General features: G+C 36.6%; 1 protein-coding gene across 1 annotated transcript in view; it reads left to right on the forward strand.

The window, feature by feature from the left end:
- Window positions 1-20,766, forward strand: part of LOC150100219 (telomerase protein component 1-like) — a 1,179,105-nt gene that overhangs the window by 579,564 nt on the left and 578,775 nt on the right. Inside the window, exons 24-25 of the mRNA XM_090402391.1 lie at window positions 3,803-3,957; window positions 16,191-16,338. Of these exons, the coding sequence (XP_090258517.1) occupies window positions 3,803-3,957; window positions 16,191-16,338 (303 nt within the window). The remainder of the gene's footprint in view (window positions 1-3,802; window positions 3,958-16,190; window positions 16,339-20,766) is intronic.

Below are 20,766 nucleotides of genomic sequence, written 5' to 3' on the forward strand. Positions count from 1 at the left end.
GGAAAAGGAACGTCACTAGTGGAGTGCCTCAGGGGTCTGTTTTAGGTCCATTATTGTTTAACTTGTATATTAATGAAATTGGTGAAGATTTGGATGGAGATATTCAGTTGTTTGCAGATGATGCAAAGTTTGGACGAACCATGAAGAGTAGTGAAGATGTTGTGGCCTTACAAGAATACTTGAATAAATTGAGTGATCGGGCGTGGAAATGGAGATGTGAGTTCAATGTTGCAAAATGTAAGGTTTTAAAATTTGGAAAACAAAGATGGGATGCAGAATTTATGCTTGGTGAGAATATATTGTTGGAGGTAAAGGAAATAAGAGATCTGGGGGTGATAGTGGATAAGGATCTAAAATTTAGGGGACACATTGCCAAAATTGTGAAGACAACACAAAGGCTTCTGGGAATGATGCGGAGGACACTGACGTGTAGTAGTAGGGAGATTCTTGTTGCATTGTATAAGGCTTTCATTAGGCCATGCTTGGACTACTGTGCCCAGATTTGGTCACCGGGTTTTCAGAAGGATGAAGAGATGTTGGAAAGAGTCCAAAGGAGACTGACTAAGGTAGTTTCTGACCTATGGAATGTCGAGTGTGTGGAAAGATTGAGAAGATGTAATTTGCAGAGTCTGGTGGACAGGAGGAAGTGTGTGGGGGGGGAGATATGATAGAGACCTACAAGTTGGTAACGGGTTTGTTATAGGATCAATGCTAGAGAAGTTTTCCAGAGAATAGTGGGAGATCAGTGGAGAACCAGAGGTCATCCCTGGAAACTGTATAAAGAGGGTGTCAGTAGAGTAGTGAGAGGCAGATGTTTTCGTGCAGAGTTGTGAATGATTGGAATGCCTTACCTGAGAATGTGGTGTCTGCAAAGAGTTTGAATGTGTTTAAAACATGGTATGATGAGCTGTGTATGTGATTAAAGGACCTCCCAGAAGAATCTTTGACCTCATGAGGTCTTGGGGTGGTAATAATAATAATCAACACTAGGAGAAGTTATTCATGACATGCACTCGCTTTTGTTTTCATGTGAACTTAGTCACATCAGTAATGTAATAGCGAACATATTAGAAAATTATTTTATTATTATATATTATTATCTAAGACCTTGAGGGAGTCAAGGACTCATTGAGGGAAGCTACAATTTATCCAAACCAGCTGTCATACTTTCCCTTAAATTCATTCACACTAGATGCACTGACTACCCCTAAAAGCAAACTATTCCACTCACTGCTCTGTGAGAGAAAAACCTAGCTCTTATACCTTTCTTGACTGTGAATAAACTTCCCTGTGTTCTCTCCACCACCTTCCATATAACAAAAAATTTTATCAGACGATATCCTGTAACACCCATTCAGAAGTTTATAGACTTCTATCATATCATCCCTCTTTCTCCTCTCACCTGAGTCTGTAATCCATATACTTGTAACCGGTCCTCATAATCTAAATCCCATAATCTAGATATAATCTTTTGTAACTCTTGTTTCCAAGAGTTACAAAAGATTATATCTATATTATGGGATACTGTAGAAAGGATTTCCATCCTTTCTACAGTTTTTTTTATCTCCTTGGAACCTGTGAGACCAAATCTGCATACAATAATTCAGGTGCAATCTTAACAAAGCCTTACAAAGAGGCAAAATGACTTCCTTATGTCAAGATGTCAAGGTTCACTTCAACATTGCAATTATCCTCTGAGTTGTATTTGCAACTTTTGCTTTGTGACCTTTGACTACTATTATCCCAAGATCCCTAACATCATCTTGTAGCATAACCCTGTAAATATAATATATCACTAGTGATCTCATCACTTTAGCACGATGAGATCACTAGTGATATATTTTAATCTTACTTAATAAGGTTACACATCCATTTCACTCCCAACGTATTTTTCCTTCAAACACTACGGATACATTCAGATACCACCTCATTTTAGCACTTTTTCAAAGATTTCCATGCATTTCTGATGTTTTTCCTATTCAATAACTGATATTACAGGACCAAAGATAGTATTTTGCTAAGTTGATCATAATTTCCAGCTTCGTAGTTCAGCATTTAACCTTTTTCTAACATCCATATAATTAGATACCTCCCAAGAAAGTATGGCATGATCACCGTCACCAGCTGTTAGTAAGTCATAGTCTTAACAGAGAATCCTGACGCTATGAGCAAATCCAACACTCTTTGATCTTGAATTCCTTCTTTCACATGCTGCTTGAGAAAGTTGTCTCGCAACAATTCAATAAATTCGTCTTCATTCTTATCATGAGATTTTCTCTTCTACCCAATCACTGTTTGGATAATTATAGTCATCCATGATCACTCATTTAGTACCCATAATGCTAAACTGGCAATACATTTCTTTGTCCCCTGCAACTGAGCCACCAGGTCTGTAGCACCACCCACCATATATTTCATTCTGTCAGTCTCCACTTCATACCAGATAGTCTCAAACTCACTGCTACATAGGACATTGTTACCATCATTGTTTTCTTGTGTTTCTACCTGAAATGGACTTAAGTCATCTGATAGGTTTAGTGTAGTTGGTGGATGGAGTGGTGGAGATGGAGAGTAGAGCAGGTGTCCTCCCTGGATGAGTCTTCAAACTCCTTGGAGGTGTCACAAAAGAATAATATCATTAGTAATACCCACCCCACCCCTCCTCTCCTATCTCTTCTGTCATTCTTAAAAATAGTATATCCATTATACTCAATCCCAGTTACCATATCTGATTCTGATAGCCAGGTTTCACTAATACCAACAATCTTAGGCCACATCTATTCAATAAAGCAATGAACTCAACCTCTTTGTTTCTGATGCTCCTGGCATTTGTATATAGACATAACAAATTACTACCTAGCCTATTCTTATAATTAAATATGCAATCTATTTGGCCTTGTTGTAGAACTTTCTCTTTCCTTCCCTAGACATACTCAAAAGATCTGTAAAAGTTGTCTCGCAACAATTCAATAAATTCGTCTTCATTCTTATCATGAGATTTTCTCTTCTACCCCTATCAGTGTTTGGATAATTATAGTCATCCATGATCACTCATTTAGTACCCATAATGCTAAATTGGCAGTACATTTCTTTGTCCCCTGCAACTGAGCCACCAGGTCTGTAGCAACACCCACCATATATTTCATTCTGTTAGCCTCCACTTCACACCAGATAGTCTCAAACTCACTGCTACATGGGACATTGTTACCGTCATTGTTTTCTTGTGTTTCTACCCGAAATGGACTTAAGTCATCTGATAGGTGTAGTGTACCCAAAGTGTGTATTTCCACCCCTTCGCCAGATGCATAATCATGTTCAAAGCCATCGATATCTTTATTACGTGTACATACCATAACTGAACTTTCACACACATTTTTCCCATTCCTCCCTTGGTGATCTCGTTTTCCTGACTCTTTGCATTAGGTCTAACCCCAGTAAGTAATTTTTCCAGGCTCCTGATGCCAAGTGAATTCAATTTTAGTTAATAAAGGTTTATTTCTTTCATTAGACTTTGATGTTAAGTTATTCAAGATACTTATTCTATAGTTTCTGTTAAAATACCATTAAAAAAAAAAAAACTAGAATTCTGGAATGTAGATTTGGTGCATAGAGCACATAACATAAGTACATAAAATAAAGCTGAAGCAAATAATAAAAAAAACATAGAACAAACTTGGATTAACTGATAAAAATTTTGTATTTTGTTCAAAATGAGAATTTCTATAGGAATTTAGGCTCTTATATTTATATATTTTTTTTAATTTAAGATAATTTTAATAATGTGCTGCATTTCATATTTCAGGCACATTTAAGTGAAAAATTTAAAAATCATCCAGTTTTTCCATATTTCATCGGTATCACACCACAATCTGATGAAATTCATCATGTTCTGGATTGCTTATCAACTGCAATATGTAATCATTTTTCACTACTTCATGCTTTGCCTACCTCATTTAAGTGAGTATGATGATAAAAAGCATTAACTGTGAATCTTCATTATTACTGAACTCATAATAAAGTTGTATAATAACATCCAAGAATTCAAGCTTTACTGAATTACATTTTGATCTATTTATGAGTTATATAGTTTTTTAATTGTGACATAAAATTAATATCAGATTTAAAGCAAAGGAATAACTATTTTGTTGAAAGTTTATTTTTCACTTGATTATAATAAATTAAGTTTAATCCTTTATCCAAGTGTAAACAACAAAGTTTGCACCTGAAAATATCTTCAGGACTGAGGTAAGGTATTATTACTAAATAGTTTAGGGAAATAACAACGTAGACTAGGATATACATTAAAATAACTTTTTAATACAAATCCAATATTTCGTTGCTCAGGGAACAAATCGCTACTACTTTCTGTTACCTTAGTGATGCTAACTTAGCTATCCAGGCACTCGAAGATGACCTTTCAAGCACCTTAAACAACGAAATTTGGTCTATTTTGCACGACATCTCGTGCACTGCAGCGGAGAAAGAGTTTAAAAAAGTACGAGATCGACACATCAAAAAATTTGAAAATTTAATAAAGAAGAACGCGATCTCGAAACCGCAACTTCCTACTGAAACGGTAGTCAACCTATCGTCGTTTATTGTGAAACCTGAAGCACTTGACGCCCTCTCACGTAGCCACAACTTCACCATTGCGCCCAGAAGAATACCTGCAGAGGATATTATGATACAAGTTGAACGCAGGATACGACACCTTCCAAACCACGTCGGCAACTAAATCAGACTGGATGTGGCTTGTGTTCTGACCAAAGCAAAACCACCTAAAGCCAACATGCCCATTAAAGAAAAACAAGGAATAATAATCACCAAAGCGGATAAAGGGAACACCACAGTATTGCTTAACCAAAAGGATTATACAGGTAAGCTAAAAGCTCTATTGTTAGATCAGGCTACTTACCTCCCTATCGAGTACAATCCCACCAACTCACAAATTAGAAAACTCCACAGGCTCCTTAAGAAGGTCACTTGTTGGCCTGTGGAAGTCACTAACAAATTAAACCATTTAACTCCATCCCCCCCCCGTATTTATGTACTCCCAAAAATACATAAGGAAAATGTGCCATTGCGTCCCATAGTGGATGGCATTGATTCCCCTACATACAAACTAGCTAAACATTTGGCCAAAGCTCTCACACACTATACTGGCAACACGCCTTCATACATAAAAAACTCAGCCCACTTCAAAGCCAGCACAGAAAACCTTACACTCAAACACACTGACGTAATGGTCAGCTTTGATGTCTCCTCCTTATTCACAAATGTCCCACTCAAAGAATCCTTAGAGCTAATCCAAGCTAAATTTCCTCCCGATATCACAGCCCTATTTTAGTCACAATGAACTCAGGCTATTTTGTTTGGCAAGGAAAATTCTACAAACAAATAGAGGGGACAGCCATGGGTTCTCCACTCTCCCCACCCTTGGCCAACTTTTATATGGAGACTTTTGAAGAGAAAGCCTTAAACTCTGCCTCACAAAAACCAACCATTTGGCTTCGATATGTAAATGTGTTCGCTGTTTGACCACATGGCTCCGATGCACTCCTCTCCTTCCTAATACACTTAAACAACCAACACCCCAGAACCAAATTCACCTTGGAAGAAGAAAAAACAAGTGCCTTCCTTTCTTAGACACACTAGTCACCCGCCAGCCTGATGGAACCTTGGTTTTCTCAGTCTATAGAAAACCCACCCATACAGGCAGATACATTCACCAACAATCCCACCACCTTTCCTCACAACAATATGGTGTCATTAAGACACTGCACAACAGGCTAAACTTATCTGTTCAAATGACAATGCCCTAACCACAGAACTAAACCACATTCTCAACCACTTTCTCAGCCAATGGCTACCCTCCAAAAACAATCCAAAAAATATTGAAACCAATAAACCACACCCCCCCCCTCACAACAAGGATTACTCTACATCCATCACCATACCCTATATCAGAGGCACCTCTGAAAAAATTACAAAAAAAATCCTAAAAAAACACAGCTTAACTTCTTGTTACAGACCATATAAGAAATTGGCATCCCTTATCCGCTCCACTAAATCCCCCCCCTAGACCTACCTGGTGTATACCAGGTCCCTTACAGCTGTAAGCTGTCCTACTTTGGCCAAACAGGCAGGACAGCCAATATCAGAATTACAGAACACAAGGACGACATCTGGTTCCACCAATACAGCCACTCTGGTCTTGCAGACCATGCTCTGGATACCCGCCATAGAATACGGTGGAAGAAAGCCACGATCATTCACCGTAGTAAATACAAGTACAAAAGGCTTTTCATGGAATCATCCTCAGCCCTAAGAAACAATCCAAACCTCAACAAATTTGGAAAACCTACATCAGAAGACCTCAGCCCAATCACCCAAGAATACCAACATTGCCCGCTAGGGGGCACCAATACGGCTTTAGGAGAAAGAATAGCTTCCTGCTTCGTCCTCATTTACTGTTTGCTGTGCCTGCGTGCATGTCTTGCTCACAAGATTCTGTTAAAAATGGCAACGTGACGTTGCCGAAATATTGGATTTGTATTAAAAAGTTATTTTAATGTATATCCTAGTCTACGTTGTTGTTTCCCTAAACTATTTAGTAATAATGCATAACCAACGTCTAAGCCTTTCCACTAGAATTGAGGTAAGGGCAACACTAGGAAACTTCGAGCAAAGGTGGACCAAACTCTCATCACTCCTTGTGTCTGTATCTCCCATAACGCAAAGCATATCTCTTTGTGGACATGTATACTGCTATGCATTAAGGAAGTACCACTACCCAGACCGGTTTTAACCTTTATTGAGGTCTCGTCATTGGGAGGCAGACCCAAATATGGAGATACTAAGGCAGAAGCAATAGGAGATGTCATATTTACCTATAGGAGTTGCCAATAGGTGTACCACCTTATTATTGAATTATTCTGGATTTAGAGAAAGATGTTGAAAGTTTATTTTTCACTTGCTTATACTATAATAAATTTAGTTTAATCCTTTATCCAAGTGTAAGCAAAGAAAGTTTGTGCCTGAAAATATCTTCAGGACTGAAGTAAGGTAGTGCAACACCATATAATACATGTCAGCAAGGAGATGTGTTTTGCATTATGGGAGATACTGAGACAAGGAGTGATGAGAGCTTGGTCCACCTTTGCTTGGAGTTGCCTTGTGTTGCACTATCTTACCTCAGTCCTGAAGATATTTTAAGGTGCAAACTTTGTCTGTTTACACTTGGATAAAGGATTAAACTAAATTTATTATAGTCTAACCAAGTGAAAAATAAACTTTCAATACCGGTTCTCCGAGATTCCAAATTTTGTTCCTGTGAACTGCTCATCCATGGGATTGCACCCCGCACTTAACATAGAAGCTGGTCTGGGTAATGGCTCTTCCCATAATGCATAGCAGTATACATGTCTGCAAGGAGAAGTGCTTTGTATTATGGGAGATACTGAGACAAGGAGTTAATAGTGCTTGGTCCACCTTTGCTCGGAGTTGCCTGATGTTGCACTACCTTACCTTAGTCCTGAAGATATTTTCAGGTGCAAACTTTGTTTGCTTACACTTGGATAAAGGATTAAACTAAATTTATTATAGTCTAACCAAGTGAAAAATAAACTTTCAACATCTTTCTCTAAATCCAGAGTAATTCAATAATAAGGTGGTACACCTGTTGGCAACTCCTATAGTTAAATATGACCTCTCGTATTGCTTCTGCCATAGTATCTCCTCTTTTGGGTCTGCCTCCCACTTACGAGACCTCAATAAAGGTTGAAGCCGGTGTGGGTAGTGGCCCTTCCCTTAATGCATAGCAGTATACATGTCCGCAAGGAGATGTGCTTTGCATTATGGGAGATACTGAGACAAGGAGTGATGAGAGCTTGGTCCACCTTTGCTCAAAGTTGCCTGGTGTTGCACTTCCTTACCTCAGTCCTGAAGATATTTTCAGGCAAACTTTGTTTGGTTACACTTGAATAAAGTTTAAACTAAATTTATAATAACTATTTTGTATTATTGATAGTGATTTACTGTACAATGTACATTTTTTTTTATATCATTCCCATGCAGGAAGACAGCAAATAAATGTACGAGAGGCTATAGCAAATAAATGCTGTGTTTAGGATGGCGTCAAGAGCAGAGTAATCTGTTGATATTGTTTTTAAGAATAATGTCTTCAGATTACTCTGATGGTTGTAATCCTTTGAAAATACACCACAAGCAACTGTTCTGCAGAAGTCAATGGAATGAAAGACAACTGGGAGTAGCAGGTTTGGTTAGTGCAGTTTGACCGTAAAGGGATGTTGACAGCTGTTACTCAAGTTACTGTCTATCTGGTAGAAATAAGAGGCATAATGATTGCTAGGTCTTCTGAACATCAGCCATTGAAATATCTGTGGAAGAGACATTGTGGAGATTGATCTTCTATGAGACAGTTATTGAAAAGAGTCTGTATAAGAGGTGTTATTAATCAATCAAATCACCCTTTTCTGAACAGCATCAAGAATTTTTATGGAGATTTTCAAAATTCTTTTCCCTTTGCTGACAGGTAGCGAATACTACAAAAAAAAAAAAAAAAACTGTTCTGTTGTAAGTAAAGGAATGCCCAACACATTACATAATCTTTTCCAAATACGCACAGCAAGAGTGCAGCTGTAGAATGCATGTTCTACTGTTTCCAATCGGTAACAGATGTTACAGATTGGAGCTCCGATGTTAAAGTACCTCCATTTGATGGTATTGACTGGAAGATAGCCATATGTAATTCTCTAAGCAAGTTCCTTCCTGTTAGGGCATCCTTGGAACTTCAATACGTTATGAAACAAAGTGTTGTTGTCAGTACCCAACTGTGGAAGTTTGTGGTGAAAGAGATTAAAGATTTCTTTATACCAATTTTTTTTTTTTAATGGAAAGAATGTCAATACCAGAGTGTTGTAGCACTCTTAAGCACAGAATGTTGTAGTATTCAGGAACAATCTCAGTTTTTGAACCTTTGTAATAATTTACTCCAAACAGTGGAAGATGAAAACCCAGATAGTACAGGAGAAGGTCTGCACATGTGTGATTTGGTCTGGAATATTGAGGTCTCATCAGTGGGAACCAGACACCTAAAGAGATGCCAAGGTTGAAGTAATACAGAAGTCATATATTTCACATATACAAGAAGTCAAAAGGTATCACACTTTACTACTAAATTACCTTGACCTTGGTATCTCTTCTGGGTCTGACTCCCACTGATGAGACCTTGGTAAAGGTTGAAACCGATCTGGATGGTGATCCTTTCCATAGCATTATACATGTCCTTAAGGATATGTGCCTTTCATTATGAGATACTAAGGCAATTGATGATCATTAGCCTCTATATGCAAGTAGCCCAATTGCGAAGTTTCTTCACACGCAAACTTTGTTTGCTTACACTTTGATAAAGGATGAAACTAATAATATAAGTTCTTGGCATCTTTAATTTATGGTGTAACCAAGTGAAAAAACTTTCAGCAGTATTCTTTATGATGGTGACATGGGTTTGTTAGGGGAAGAGGTCATTAATGTTTCAACAATCTGCTTGTCAATAAGGTGGCAAATTCATCAATGAAAACGATTCATATATGTGGTGTACTTGGATTTTTCAAACACCTTTGATGATAGACAGCCATATGACAAGATAACATTAGATAACATTAGATGCTGATTGGCTGTCAGATTGGCACATTGGTACATTAATGGTATCCCAAAAGGCTAAGGTCACTAGTGGAGTACCACAGGGATCTGTTTTTGGACCATTATTGTTTAACTTGCATATTAATGACTGAGACCTGCTTTACTGGAGATGTGCAGCTGTTTGCCAATGATTAAAAGTAGAGCAAATATTGTTGCCTTGCAGGCAGATCTGAATACACTTTGTGAGTGGGCAAATGGGTGGAACTATCAGTTTAATATTGCAAAGTGCAAGGTGTTGAAATTTGAAAGGCAATGTTGGGATGCAAAGTATACAATTAGTGGAGAAATTTTGAAGGAAGCAGAAGAGGTGAGAGATCTGAGAGTGATAGTGGACAGAGACTTGAAGTTTAGGGATCACATCCTTAATAATTGTAAGAATATCACAACGGATCATGGTAATAATTAGGTGGAAATTGACATGCAGAAATAAAGAACTTATGGTTCCCTTGTATAGGGTTTTGATCAAGCCACATATGGATTATTGTGTGCAGATTTGGATTTCAAGGATATGAGGATGTATTGGTGGTGGTCTTGAGAAGGCTTACAAAGTCAGTGTGAGATCTGTGTAATGTCAGATATGAGGAGAGATTGAGGCAATGCAACTTGCAGAGCTTTGTAAATAGAAGAAAAGTAGATATAATTGAGACATATAAGTTGGTGAGGGGGTTACTACCAGATTAATGAAGGAGATTTTTCATAATGTGGAGGGATGCAAGGGTAGAACTAGAGGCCATCTCGGGAAGCTGTGTAAGGAGAGTGTGAATAGGGGAGCAAGAACAAGGTTTCATCATAAAAAAAAATATGGAAACATCTACCGTGTTAAAGTAAAACTTCAGTTTAATACAAACCAAAATAATCACTCAATGTTTCAACCTTCACATGAAGGTCATCATCTGGGGTATACATACATATATAAAGAAACAAGCTGCATTACAATCTACATGGTATGTAAAGTTACATTGATTTCAACGACCAGTAAAAGTATTGGCCTGACCTCTAGTGGAAAAAAAAAAAACACCTTAGATTACAAAAATAAATTAAGCTAGAGAGCAACATGTTCACACAAAAGTCACTCATATAAGTATACATGTAAATTAAAGCACTATGAATGGTGGCCATTAAAAGCTGAAAAATTGCTTTAAGTCCTAAAGTCAGGATTTCTGGAAAACTTGAACTAAATGGACTGAGTGTGTGCCATCCAAATTCTTGGGATTTTTATGCCACCATTATTGTTAGATTTAGGATGGTTAATAAAAATTTCACAGGCGTCTTTAAATTTCTGTTTGTACAGGTTTCTGTATGATATAAAGTACTTTTCCAGTCAATTTGGAAAATTAGGCTGTTAAGAATGTGATCTGAGAGGCCTGCTTCACCAAAATTGTTAAATTTAATGTGATTTGTGTTCTTTTTTACAGATAGAGATTGTACGTCCAATTTCACCAATATAAGGTAAGTTACAGGTGCAATAGATACAATAAATTCTAGGGTGAGCCATTGAGAGAAGAAGATCCTTAGAGGAGTTGAATATGTTTTTTAATTGTATAGGTGGTTTAAAAGTGGCATTAAGATTATAATGATGTATAATTCTGTTTTTATTTATTTATTTGTATGGGGTTTACTCCTTTCCTTAACTGTCCCTTAGGACCGGTCGAGCCCCCTCCTAATGAGGGATTAAGTACGTATACTGCTCAAAACAATTACAGGATATTTTGGTTTTCTTGTAAATTATAAAGTTATAAAAATAATATACAAATGTAACACATTTATTTTTAAAATATTCTTAATATATAACAGTGTAGAACAAGCATCTGCATACAAAATCACGTTAAGACTTGTCAAAACGTGTCAGCTGTATTAGTACGTGGGGGGGGTTAAAGCATTGCTTGTTGCGCTCTCTTCCACAGTGCATAATTATCACTTCAATTGTAAACTTGTGTCACCTACCACCCATTATTTTGTTAAAAATGGTAGAGCAACATGATATCCCGTAATCCATGGCTTGGAGAGCCATTGGTCGATTAGAAGCTGGACAAACGCAGCAAGTTGTTCCTCAAGCATGTCATGTATCTCAAAGCATAATTGCATGACTTTCGAATCACTTTCTGGAGACGGGAAATGTTCGAAATCATCTTCATGCCATAGGTTTATATCCTCGAAGACCAATGGTTTGCATTCCGCTTACTGCAAATCACAAAAGAGCCCAAAGAATTTGGACACAGGAACACCACAATTGAACAAACGAGGATTGGGCTCATGTACTTTTTTAGTGACGAGTCCAGGTTCAGTCTGCTACCAGATGACCGACGTATCTTGATATGGCATGAAAGTGGAACAAGAAATAATCCACAGTTTGTTCATGAAAGACCCCAACATCAAGGTGTGAGTTTGATGGTATGGGCTGGAATAAGAATAGGTGTTCATACTGATCTCTGTTTTATCAGAAATGGTTCCTTAACAGCCCAAAAGTATCATGATGAAATTTTGGACCTATAGTGAATTAGGACCAATAATGAATTCGCCAAGAATTCATTTTTATGAATGATAATGCTCATCCACACCATGCAAATTTGGTACAAGAGTGGTTTGAGGAAGAAGGTATTGAACAAACGGACTGGCCTGCCTGTTCACTGGATTGTAATCCAATTGAATGGGATGCTTCACAGGCAACCATACTGAAAGTACGGTTGCCTGTGAGTGAGAATATTAATAATAATATTGCACCTCAGAATTATCTCATGCAAATAATACTTTGCTTTTTTCTATCTCATTAAGTAACTGGTTCATATTAGGGCTGCTTCGGTTACTATGTTGACACTTTCTAAACCTTGTCTGTATAACCTCTAATGCTTATGAAGCACCACACCATCTCAAACTCCCACTTCAAATAGGAGTTCAGTATATCCTCTGTGAAAATCCCTCATGGTAAGCAATAGCATATCATATCATCTATTTTTCTCTTCAGTCTAATGACATTATTATTATTCATTTCCAAATCAGAAATGTCCTTGTTAAGCCACATGACTTGATGTCAATAAGGCAATAGTATTTGATGACATGTCACCATGCATCTCAGGGGAATGTTCCGGGAATTGGCAGTAGCATTGGCATGCCTACCTAATAAGAGTTTTTCAACAACACAAGTTCCAAGGAAGCGGAAGGAGGGTAAAATTGTTTCACTGCATAAAGGTGGTAATAAGACTGTAGTTTCAAATTATAGGCCAATCTGTATATCTGGAGTTGTGGTAAGGTACTAGAGAGATTGGTGAGAAGTAGGATACAGAAATGGCTTCATAATAGCAGGAATCTCTGTGGTTATCAGCATGGGTTTGTCAAAGAGAGATCGTTTTCACTAACTTTCTTATGTACAGTCATACCCCGACTTATGTGAATCCGGAGTTATGTGGTTTCTTATATGTACATATTCCTGTCCCACTTCACGCCTCACCACTAGTCGTATCTTTCAGGCGCCGGCCGCATTCGCCAGTGTCGCACATGCTGTGAACAAGCACTGACGTGTTTCGTGCGGTCTCCATTCATACACGATTTTTATAGTCTACAAGCCGTGCGATTGTTTAATGTTATGTTCTTGATAAAAATTTTATCACATAAAAAATAATAATGTCATCCAAAAGAAGCAAGTCCAATTCTTCTACAGCTAGCAAGAAAAGAAAAACATTCAATTTGGAAACTCAACATTATTAAGGATTTTGAAGACGGAATGAAAATTTGTGAGCTAGCAAAGAAGGTCGTTCTACAGGAATCCACAATAAGAACAATCATAAAAGAAAGATTTACAGATTTTGGAGGACATAGATTTTAACGAGGAAAGAATTGTAGCCACAAGGCAAGGAATAAAAAAATCATTAGCTTGCTATGAAGAAATTTTACGTGACAAGAAAAAGACATTATGCTGTCAGACGAATCTATTAGATTTTATGAAACTATCGACATCGAAGTAACTTTCTTTTTTTTATGTACCAAAAACTACAATTATGATTATATTTCTTAAAAAATATAGGTGTTTTTGTAAACCTTTGGTCCCAATTGTATATTTGTATATATAAATTACATGCAAAATTATAGCCCGAGTTACGCGAATTCAACTTAAGTGCTTTTTGTTGGTCCCACCTACCACATAACTTCGGGATTTTACTGTACTATAACAAGGTGGCAGATATCTTGTACAGGGGAGATGCATATACAGTGATGTACTTGGATTTTACAAAAAAAAAGCTTTTGATATACTGCCACAAGACAAGCTAGTAATTAGATTGAAAAGAGATGGGAGTGGATAACAGACTTCTTAGTTGGATCAGTGACTGGCTGTCAGATAGGTATCAGAAAGTTGTATATGGGGGTGCAGTATCCTGAAAGAGGAAGGTCATTAATGGTGTACTGTATAGGTCAGTTTTGGGACCATTGTTGTTCAATTTGTATGTTTAATGGCATAGGGATGGGTTTAACTAGTGATATGCATCTGTTTGCAGATGATGCAAAACAGGGGAGAGCAATGCCGAGTCAAGTGGCGGTTATGGCCTTACAAGAGGACTCGAATAGATTGCATGAATGGGCTGGTAAGTGGAACTGTCAGTTCAGTGTTGTAAAGTGTAAGGTTTGAGATTTCGTAAGCAGCAATGGGATACAAAGTATATGCTATGCACAATAATCCATATGAGACATTGATCAGGCCACATATGGATTATTGTGCACAGCTTTGGTCACTGGGTTTTCATGGTGATGAGGATGTGTTGGAAATGGTTCAGAGAATTCACAAAGGTGGTCAGTGATCTTTGGAATGTGGAGTACGACAACGACAACAGATTGAGCGAGTGTAAGTTGCAAAGCCTCATGAATAGGAGGATGAGAGGGATATAATTGAGACACATAAACTAGTCAGGTGTTGTTATCAGGTTGAAATGGAAGAGATTTTTCATAGAATGGGAGAGGAGAGGGGGGGGGGGGTAGAACAAGAGGCCATTGCTGGAAACTATAAAGAGGGTGTGAGGAGCAGGTTCTTTGCATAGTGAGTAGTTGATCAGTGGAATGCATTTCCTGGGTGTGTTTTGAATGTAGATGCATTGAATCAGTTTAAAGCACGGTTGGATAAGCATTGTGTGCAGTAGTGTAGTGTGTACCTCTCACGATGAGTCTCTGACTCCATGGAGGTCAGATTTTAATAATAAGAAGAATAGTATATTGATTAATGTTTTTAACTTTTGATTTAGCAGCTAATAGTTTGACAGAAAAATCTTTCTCTCTCTCTCTCATCTAAAACAACATATATCAGAATTTTTTTTCCTTACGAATCGCATTATGTTTATGCGATATACCCCAATTCCAAGCAAGCATACTTGATAAATTTTTAATTAATTAGTTTAATGCTGTAAGTATCTTGTGTTATTCTGAGTATAGCAAAGCAGCTAGTTGACTAAATAAACACAAGGATCATGTGTTTAATAATATTAGCCATGCTATTTAGGCACTGATATCAGTATAATGTAATAGTTATGATATCATATTAAAATCCGTTTCAAGAAGTTTGACCAAAAAACATAAGTTATGCTATGCTCTTATATTTTTAGAAAGTGCAACCATTATTTTGATTCAGATTGTAGTAGTGTATAATATACATTTCCAAAATATTTATGTCAGTTTAATTAGCATTAAACTAATTTATCTTAATTTTATTGTGAATTTATATTGATACAGATATCTCTGAAACTATGACTTAGTTTCTGTGTGTTTCAAAACTTCAAATTTGGTCTTCATATAAGTTGAGATCTGAAAAATATGTAGGCCAGTATAATTTTTATTGTTAGCGTGATGTGTACAATTTTTTTGTGCAAAGGAACAAATCCAAACAGTTTTTAATGTTTATTTAACATGTAAGTAGCTGAAAACACTATCTACTATCCATCCCACTTTTAGAATATTTTTTTAATGATAATTGCAGTTCATGCAAACGGTACTTAAGAATTGAAGCTGTCAATTCTGTTACTATTACTACGTAACACCTCCTGGGAGCCCAAAGACTCATCGAGGGAGGTCACTTACTCTACAACTCTCTGTCTCCTCAACTAACTTCAGCATTCACACCAACGCCATCTATCACCAGCCACCACTAGTATTTTCACAGACAATCTCAAATATTCATGCCCACACATGGATTTGAACCTGCAGCCTTTTGGCTGGAGAGTGGATACCCTAACCACTTGGCCAACCAGGCCAGCAGTTCTTACATGCCTTCTTACATTGATATATTTTTTCAGTTATACTTACTGGGGGATCAGTGAATTATTTGTGCATTAGCGTTATACATATTATGTCATTGTTTGTATAGCGAAGCAAGTTCTACATTTAGTATATCTCATTCTATATTTATGTTCATGGAATTTCAGTGATGTGATTAACTTTTGGAAATACTCAAGTTATATATATATGTGTATGTTCATTTTTTCTTTGTTTAGTGGACTTGTGAATCACTTTCACAGCATCTTGAAGGAGGGGGTTCAGGCCTCACCTACCGGTTCCATTATTATAATAATAGACGGATTAGATCAGCTCAATGACTTGCAAGCTCAAGATTTGGACTGGTTACCATATAAAGTTCCCCCTGTGAGTGTTACATATTAATTACTATTCCTTCTATGTTAGCTTTAATCAGCAGTGCATAAACTCCAAGTCATTATAAGTTTCATTAGAGTTTCAGCCATCAAGCATATAAAAAAAAAAAGAAAAATAAAAGTTTCACTTAATATGTTTGTGTAGGCCTAAGAACACTCCGCTTTACAACTTCAACTTAGGACAGTGGATTCTGCCAATCCAGATCCATGGCTGATCTCTTAGCCTACATCATCAACCACTTGATGCTTGTCATGGAAAAGTTCTGAGAAATGTCTGCTGTCAGTCTTGATCATTATTTCCATGGCTTTTGATTATGTTGGAGTAGAGCAGATATTGTGGCCTTAGAAGAAGACTTGAATAAATTGACTGAATGGGCAAGGGAGTGGAGATGCCAGTTCAATGTTGCAAAATGTAAGATTTTAAAATATGGGAAACAAAGTTGGGATTGTAAAATTTCTCACAGGGCTGTTGCCAGATTAGATCGCTCCCTGAGGTAAACAATTAAATATCACTCTTGATGGATTATAAGACAAAAATTTAAGAAAATCTCAAGGTCCTATTTTGTTTTTATTACAACAGAAACATTAATGCAAAATGATTACATAACAATATTAATTAAATGTTTGCTCTACGGGGATATCGCACAATAAAACTGTTTATATGCTCTTCTAAACTTAAATTATAAGCTATGTCTGTGGCTATTTGATATAGTTGCTAGACCAACCAATCTTTCTTGGGTCATTGCGTGTTTGCAAATAATTTTTAATCAGTTTAAGCTTGGAAAAACTTCTTTCTGCAATTCCTGTTAGCGTAGTGATGGCACCTACTGCAATATGGCTGAACAAGCGCCCTTATTAAGCTGCGCCGTGAGGCAGGCTGCCTCTATGCTACACCCTGGTGATGGTACTGACTCTCATGATATGTTACTATAACTTGTCATGTTCATTTTTACATATTTTTCTAGGGAGTTTACCCTTAAACAACTGTCAATTTTTGTCTATAATAATCTTGTACTTAATAATTTAACCATGAGCCTTTGTTAAAATAATATGACACATGATGTCATTATGTAATGCTGTTAACTCATGTCCATGTATGGCAATTTCAAAAGATGCACAGAGAATGACGTCATCATAGTTAGATGTCAATACATGACCATATATATATATATATATATATATATATATGGAAGTTTCGAGAGACTTGCACATTCGTATAATGGAAGTCTGGGACAAATAAGGCAAAATATTGAGGATTTAATCTTGGGTTTCTCATTCTTTTCTTATCTGGGTCCACCGCTATGTGAGGTCCATTGTCGGTAATCGAAAGAGGAGCATCATAGGTCTTAGGTTTCTGAGTCTTCTCTTCCCTGGATCTGCAACCACGTGAGGTCCATTGTTGGTAATTGGAAGAGGAGTGTTGCAAGTCTTAGGATTGTCAATCTTCACTTACCTGGGTCCACCACCATATTGTGGTGGACCCAGTGTCGATTGTCAGGACATCTTGCTTGGAAAGTCCTGCACATTGCCGCGATGTTAAGGGTCCCCAAGGACATAGAATAATAGACGACTCGAACAAAGAAGAAAATTGCTGGAGCTCATGGATGACCCAGCAGAAACAAAGAGAACAAAAGGGGCACTTTTATGTCAACAAAAGATTCATAAAAGGTAGTGCTGAATGAGAATTTTAAGTACTTATATATGTGATATATGTCGAGCAAGGAAGTACAGCAAGTATTTCTGTTTATGGGTACAATAAGATTGTGTAAGTTAACAATGGAAATAAGCTCACTCGAGTTGTGTCTTAATCTCAACAGTGTATAATTAATTATTATAAAAGCAAGAAGAGTACTGTACTAGATAATGCAAATTAATATTGATTTAAGCTTACTCAAGGTATTCTTTAATTTCAGTTTGTGTGAGTGAGTGAGTGACTAGCAGAATACTCTAGATTGTAATTTAACTTTAAGGGAAGAAGCATAGAACTAAGTCCGAATCAGGAAGAATGGAAAATGACTAAGATTTGTAATGCGATTGTATATATATGTTAATGTGGATCACACTGTGTAAATATTCATTTTTGATTTAATTAAATGATTTATGAGCAACACATTGGACTGATTTGGTTGGTGCACTATCTCGAAAATTTTGAACTCATAAGATTAAGTTTAAGTGATCAATAATCAAGCCACGACTAGACTAATTAAAGTCATGAAGCTAAATTTAAAAATCAACTCTTCAGATATTAGTCAGTTGTCCCATTTAATATATTTGACATAACTAACTAGGAGAAGCATAACTAATTGTAGATATATCTTGACATTTCTCTAATTCATAACTAAAAATTCACATGTGTATCACAGTAATTAAATTTTAATAATATGTAGATATTTCGTCTTAAGTATCTTAAGACATCATCAGTACAGTTATTACAAACAATCCTAGGAATTACATTCAAAGGAACAGTTAGTGTTCATGCTCACATTGGAATCCCTCTATGCATACAGTAGCGTGTTTGAGAACTAAATATTCCGCTGTAAATTAAAATTAAATTAAAATATATCTGATAAATTTATTTTATGCAATTGAGGATACTAATTTCCCAGACTTTTGGGATAGGGAGACAATCATTACAGTTAATATTGGGCCTGTGACGTAAGGCTTCAGCACTTTCTTTATATAAACGCTCATGTTTATATAAGGATCTATGTAGCACCTTGGTGTTTTTCCATTGGATCCTATGGTTAGGGTTTTCAACTCCATGTTGAGCAAAGCCAGTTTGTGTGGTTTGATTAGACAGATTTGGTCTTGGTGTTCAGAGATGTGTTTACTTATAGATATTCCTGTTTGTCCGTAGTATGACATCTTACTAGAACATGGAACTTCGTACACACCAGGTAACATCATAAGTGAGAATTTGTCTTTTAGAGAAGGTAGCAAATTGTGGATCTGGTTGATTGGTTTATAGGTAGCAGCAAGTTTGTATTTCATAATCTTCAGAACTTCAGCTGAACAGCCAAAATAATTCATCCCATCCCAATAGGGTTTTTTTTTTTTTTCCGAGACTTCAGACTTACCTTATATAGTGCTGCATGCAGATATCAATTTCTTTACCAAATAATGGCAATTTGACTTTACTGATAATACATCATCATCACATTCCTGACATGTACAGGATATAATAGTACTATATGAAAAACTTATATCATCACTAACTTTCTATCAATAATTTTCCTCCAAATCAATCTGTTACCTGTCAAGACTTCAGCATTATCATATCTTATTTCTGTCTACTAAGTCACTTTTTACTATATCGATCCACCTATATCTTGCTCTTCTTTTGGTTTTTTTTTCTACCAACCTGGCATAGAATCTTTTTGCTAATCTTGTTTAAGTGACCATATACTACCTGAGATTAGCTCTGCTAACACATTTCTGGATGCTAAGAATGGCGAGTTCCTTCCTAATATCCTCATTTTTAATATGATATTGCCATTGATGCCATCTGTTCATGCCCCTAACCTTTCTCATATCTGCAGTCTCTAGTCTTTGGTCAAGTGTTTTATTTCTAACCCAGCTCTCAGACCCATAAGTTAAAATTGACTTGAACACTGTGAACACAGTTAATTTAGTGTTTTGACTAATTTCTTTCTTGTTCCATATAAATTTATTCAGTTGACTTCCTACCATACTGTCTGTTGTCTATTTCAATATTTAATTCATCATCTTCACTAAAAATTGTGCTTATGTAGCTCAAATGTTTTACTTATTCTATAGGTTCTCCATTCACAATGCAGTTGATATTTTCAATGCTTTTGCCTATTTTCATTGTCTTTGTCTAGTTATTGCTGATCTCATCATCATCAAATTTCTGCCATGTACCCTCAAGGGGTGTACAGGATATGTTACTACTACATGAAAAATTTACATCATTACTAACTTCCTATCTACAATTTTCCTCCAAATCAGTCAGTTACTTGTCAAGACTCCAACATTATCAGATCTTATATTTCTATCTTAGGCACTTTGTACCATATCAATCCCCTATATCTTGGTCTTCCTCTGGGTCGTTTTCCTGCCGCCCTGGCAGAGAACACCTGTTTTGCTAATCTTTCCTCACCCATTCTGTTTAAATGACCATGCCACCTAAGATTAGCTCTGCTAACGCATTACTTGATCCTGACAATGTCAAGTTCTTTCCTAATATCCTCATTTTTAATATGATATTGTCATTGATGCCATCTGTTCATGCCCCTAATTTTTCTCAGGACTCAGAATTTGTGGACATTTCTATGTTGAAACATTGTGTTAGTAATAACCAGTTCATTCCTAAGCAGAAATCTAACAGGTATTTGCCATTATTATTAGGCTTGCTTTTTACTTCAAATTTTCCCAAAATATTTTTGTGTCTGACAATCAT

This window comes from Typopeltis vanoorti, chromosome 13, assembly GCF_054136105.1.
Source record: "Typopeltis vanoorti isolate ZY-2024b chromosome 13, IOZ_Tvanoo_1.0, whole genome shotgun sequence".
NCBI classification, from domain to species: Eukaryota; Metazoa; Arthropoda; class Arachnida; order Uropygi; family Thelyphonidae; genus Typopeltis; species Typopeltis vanoorti.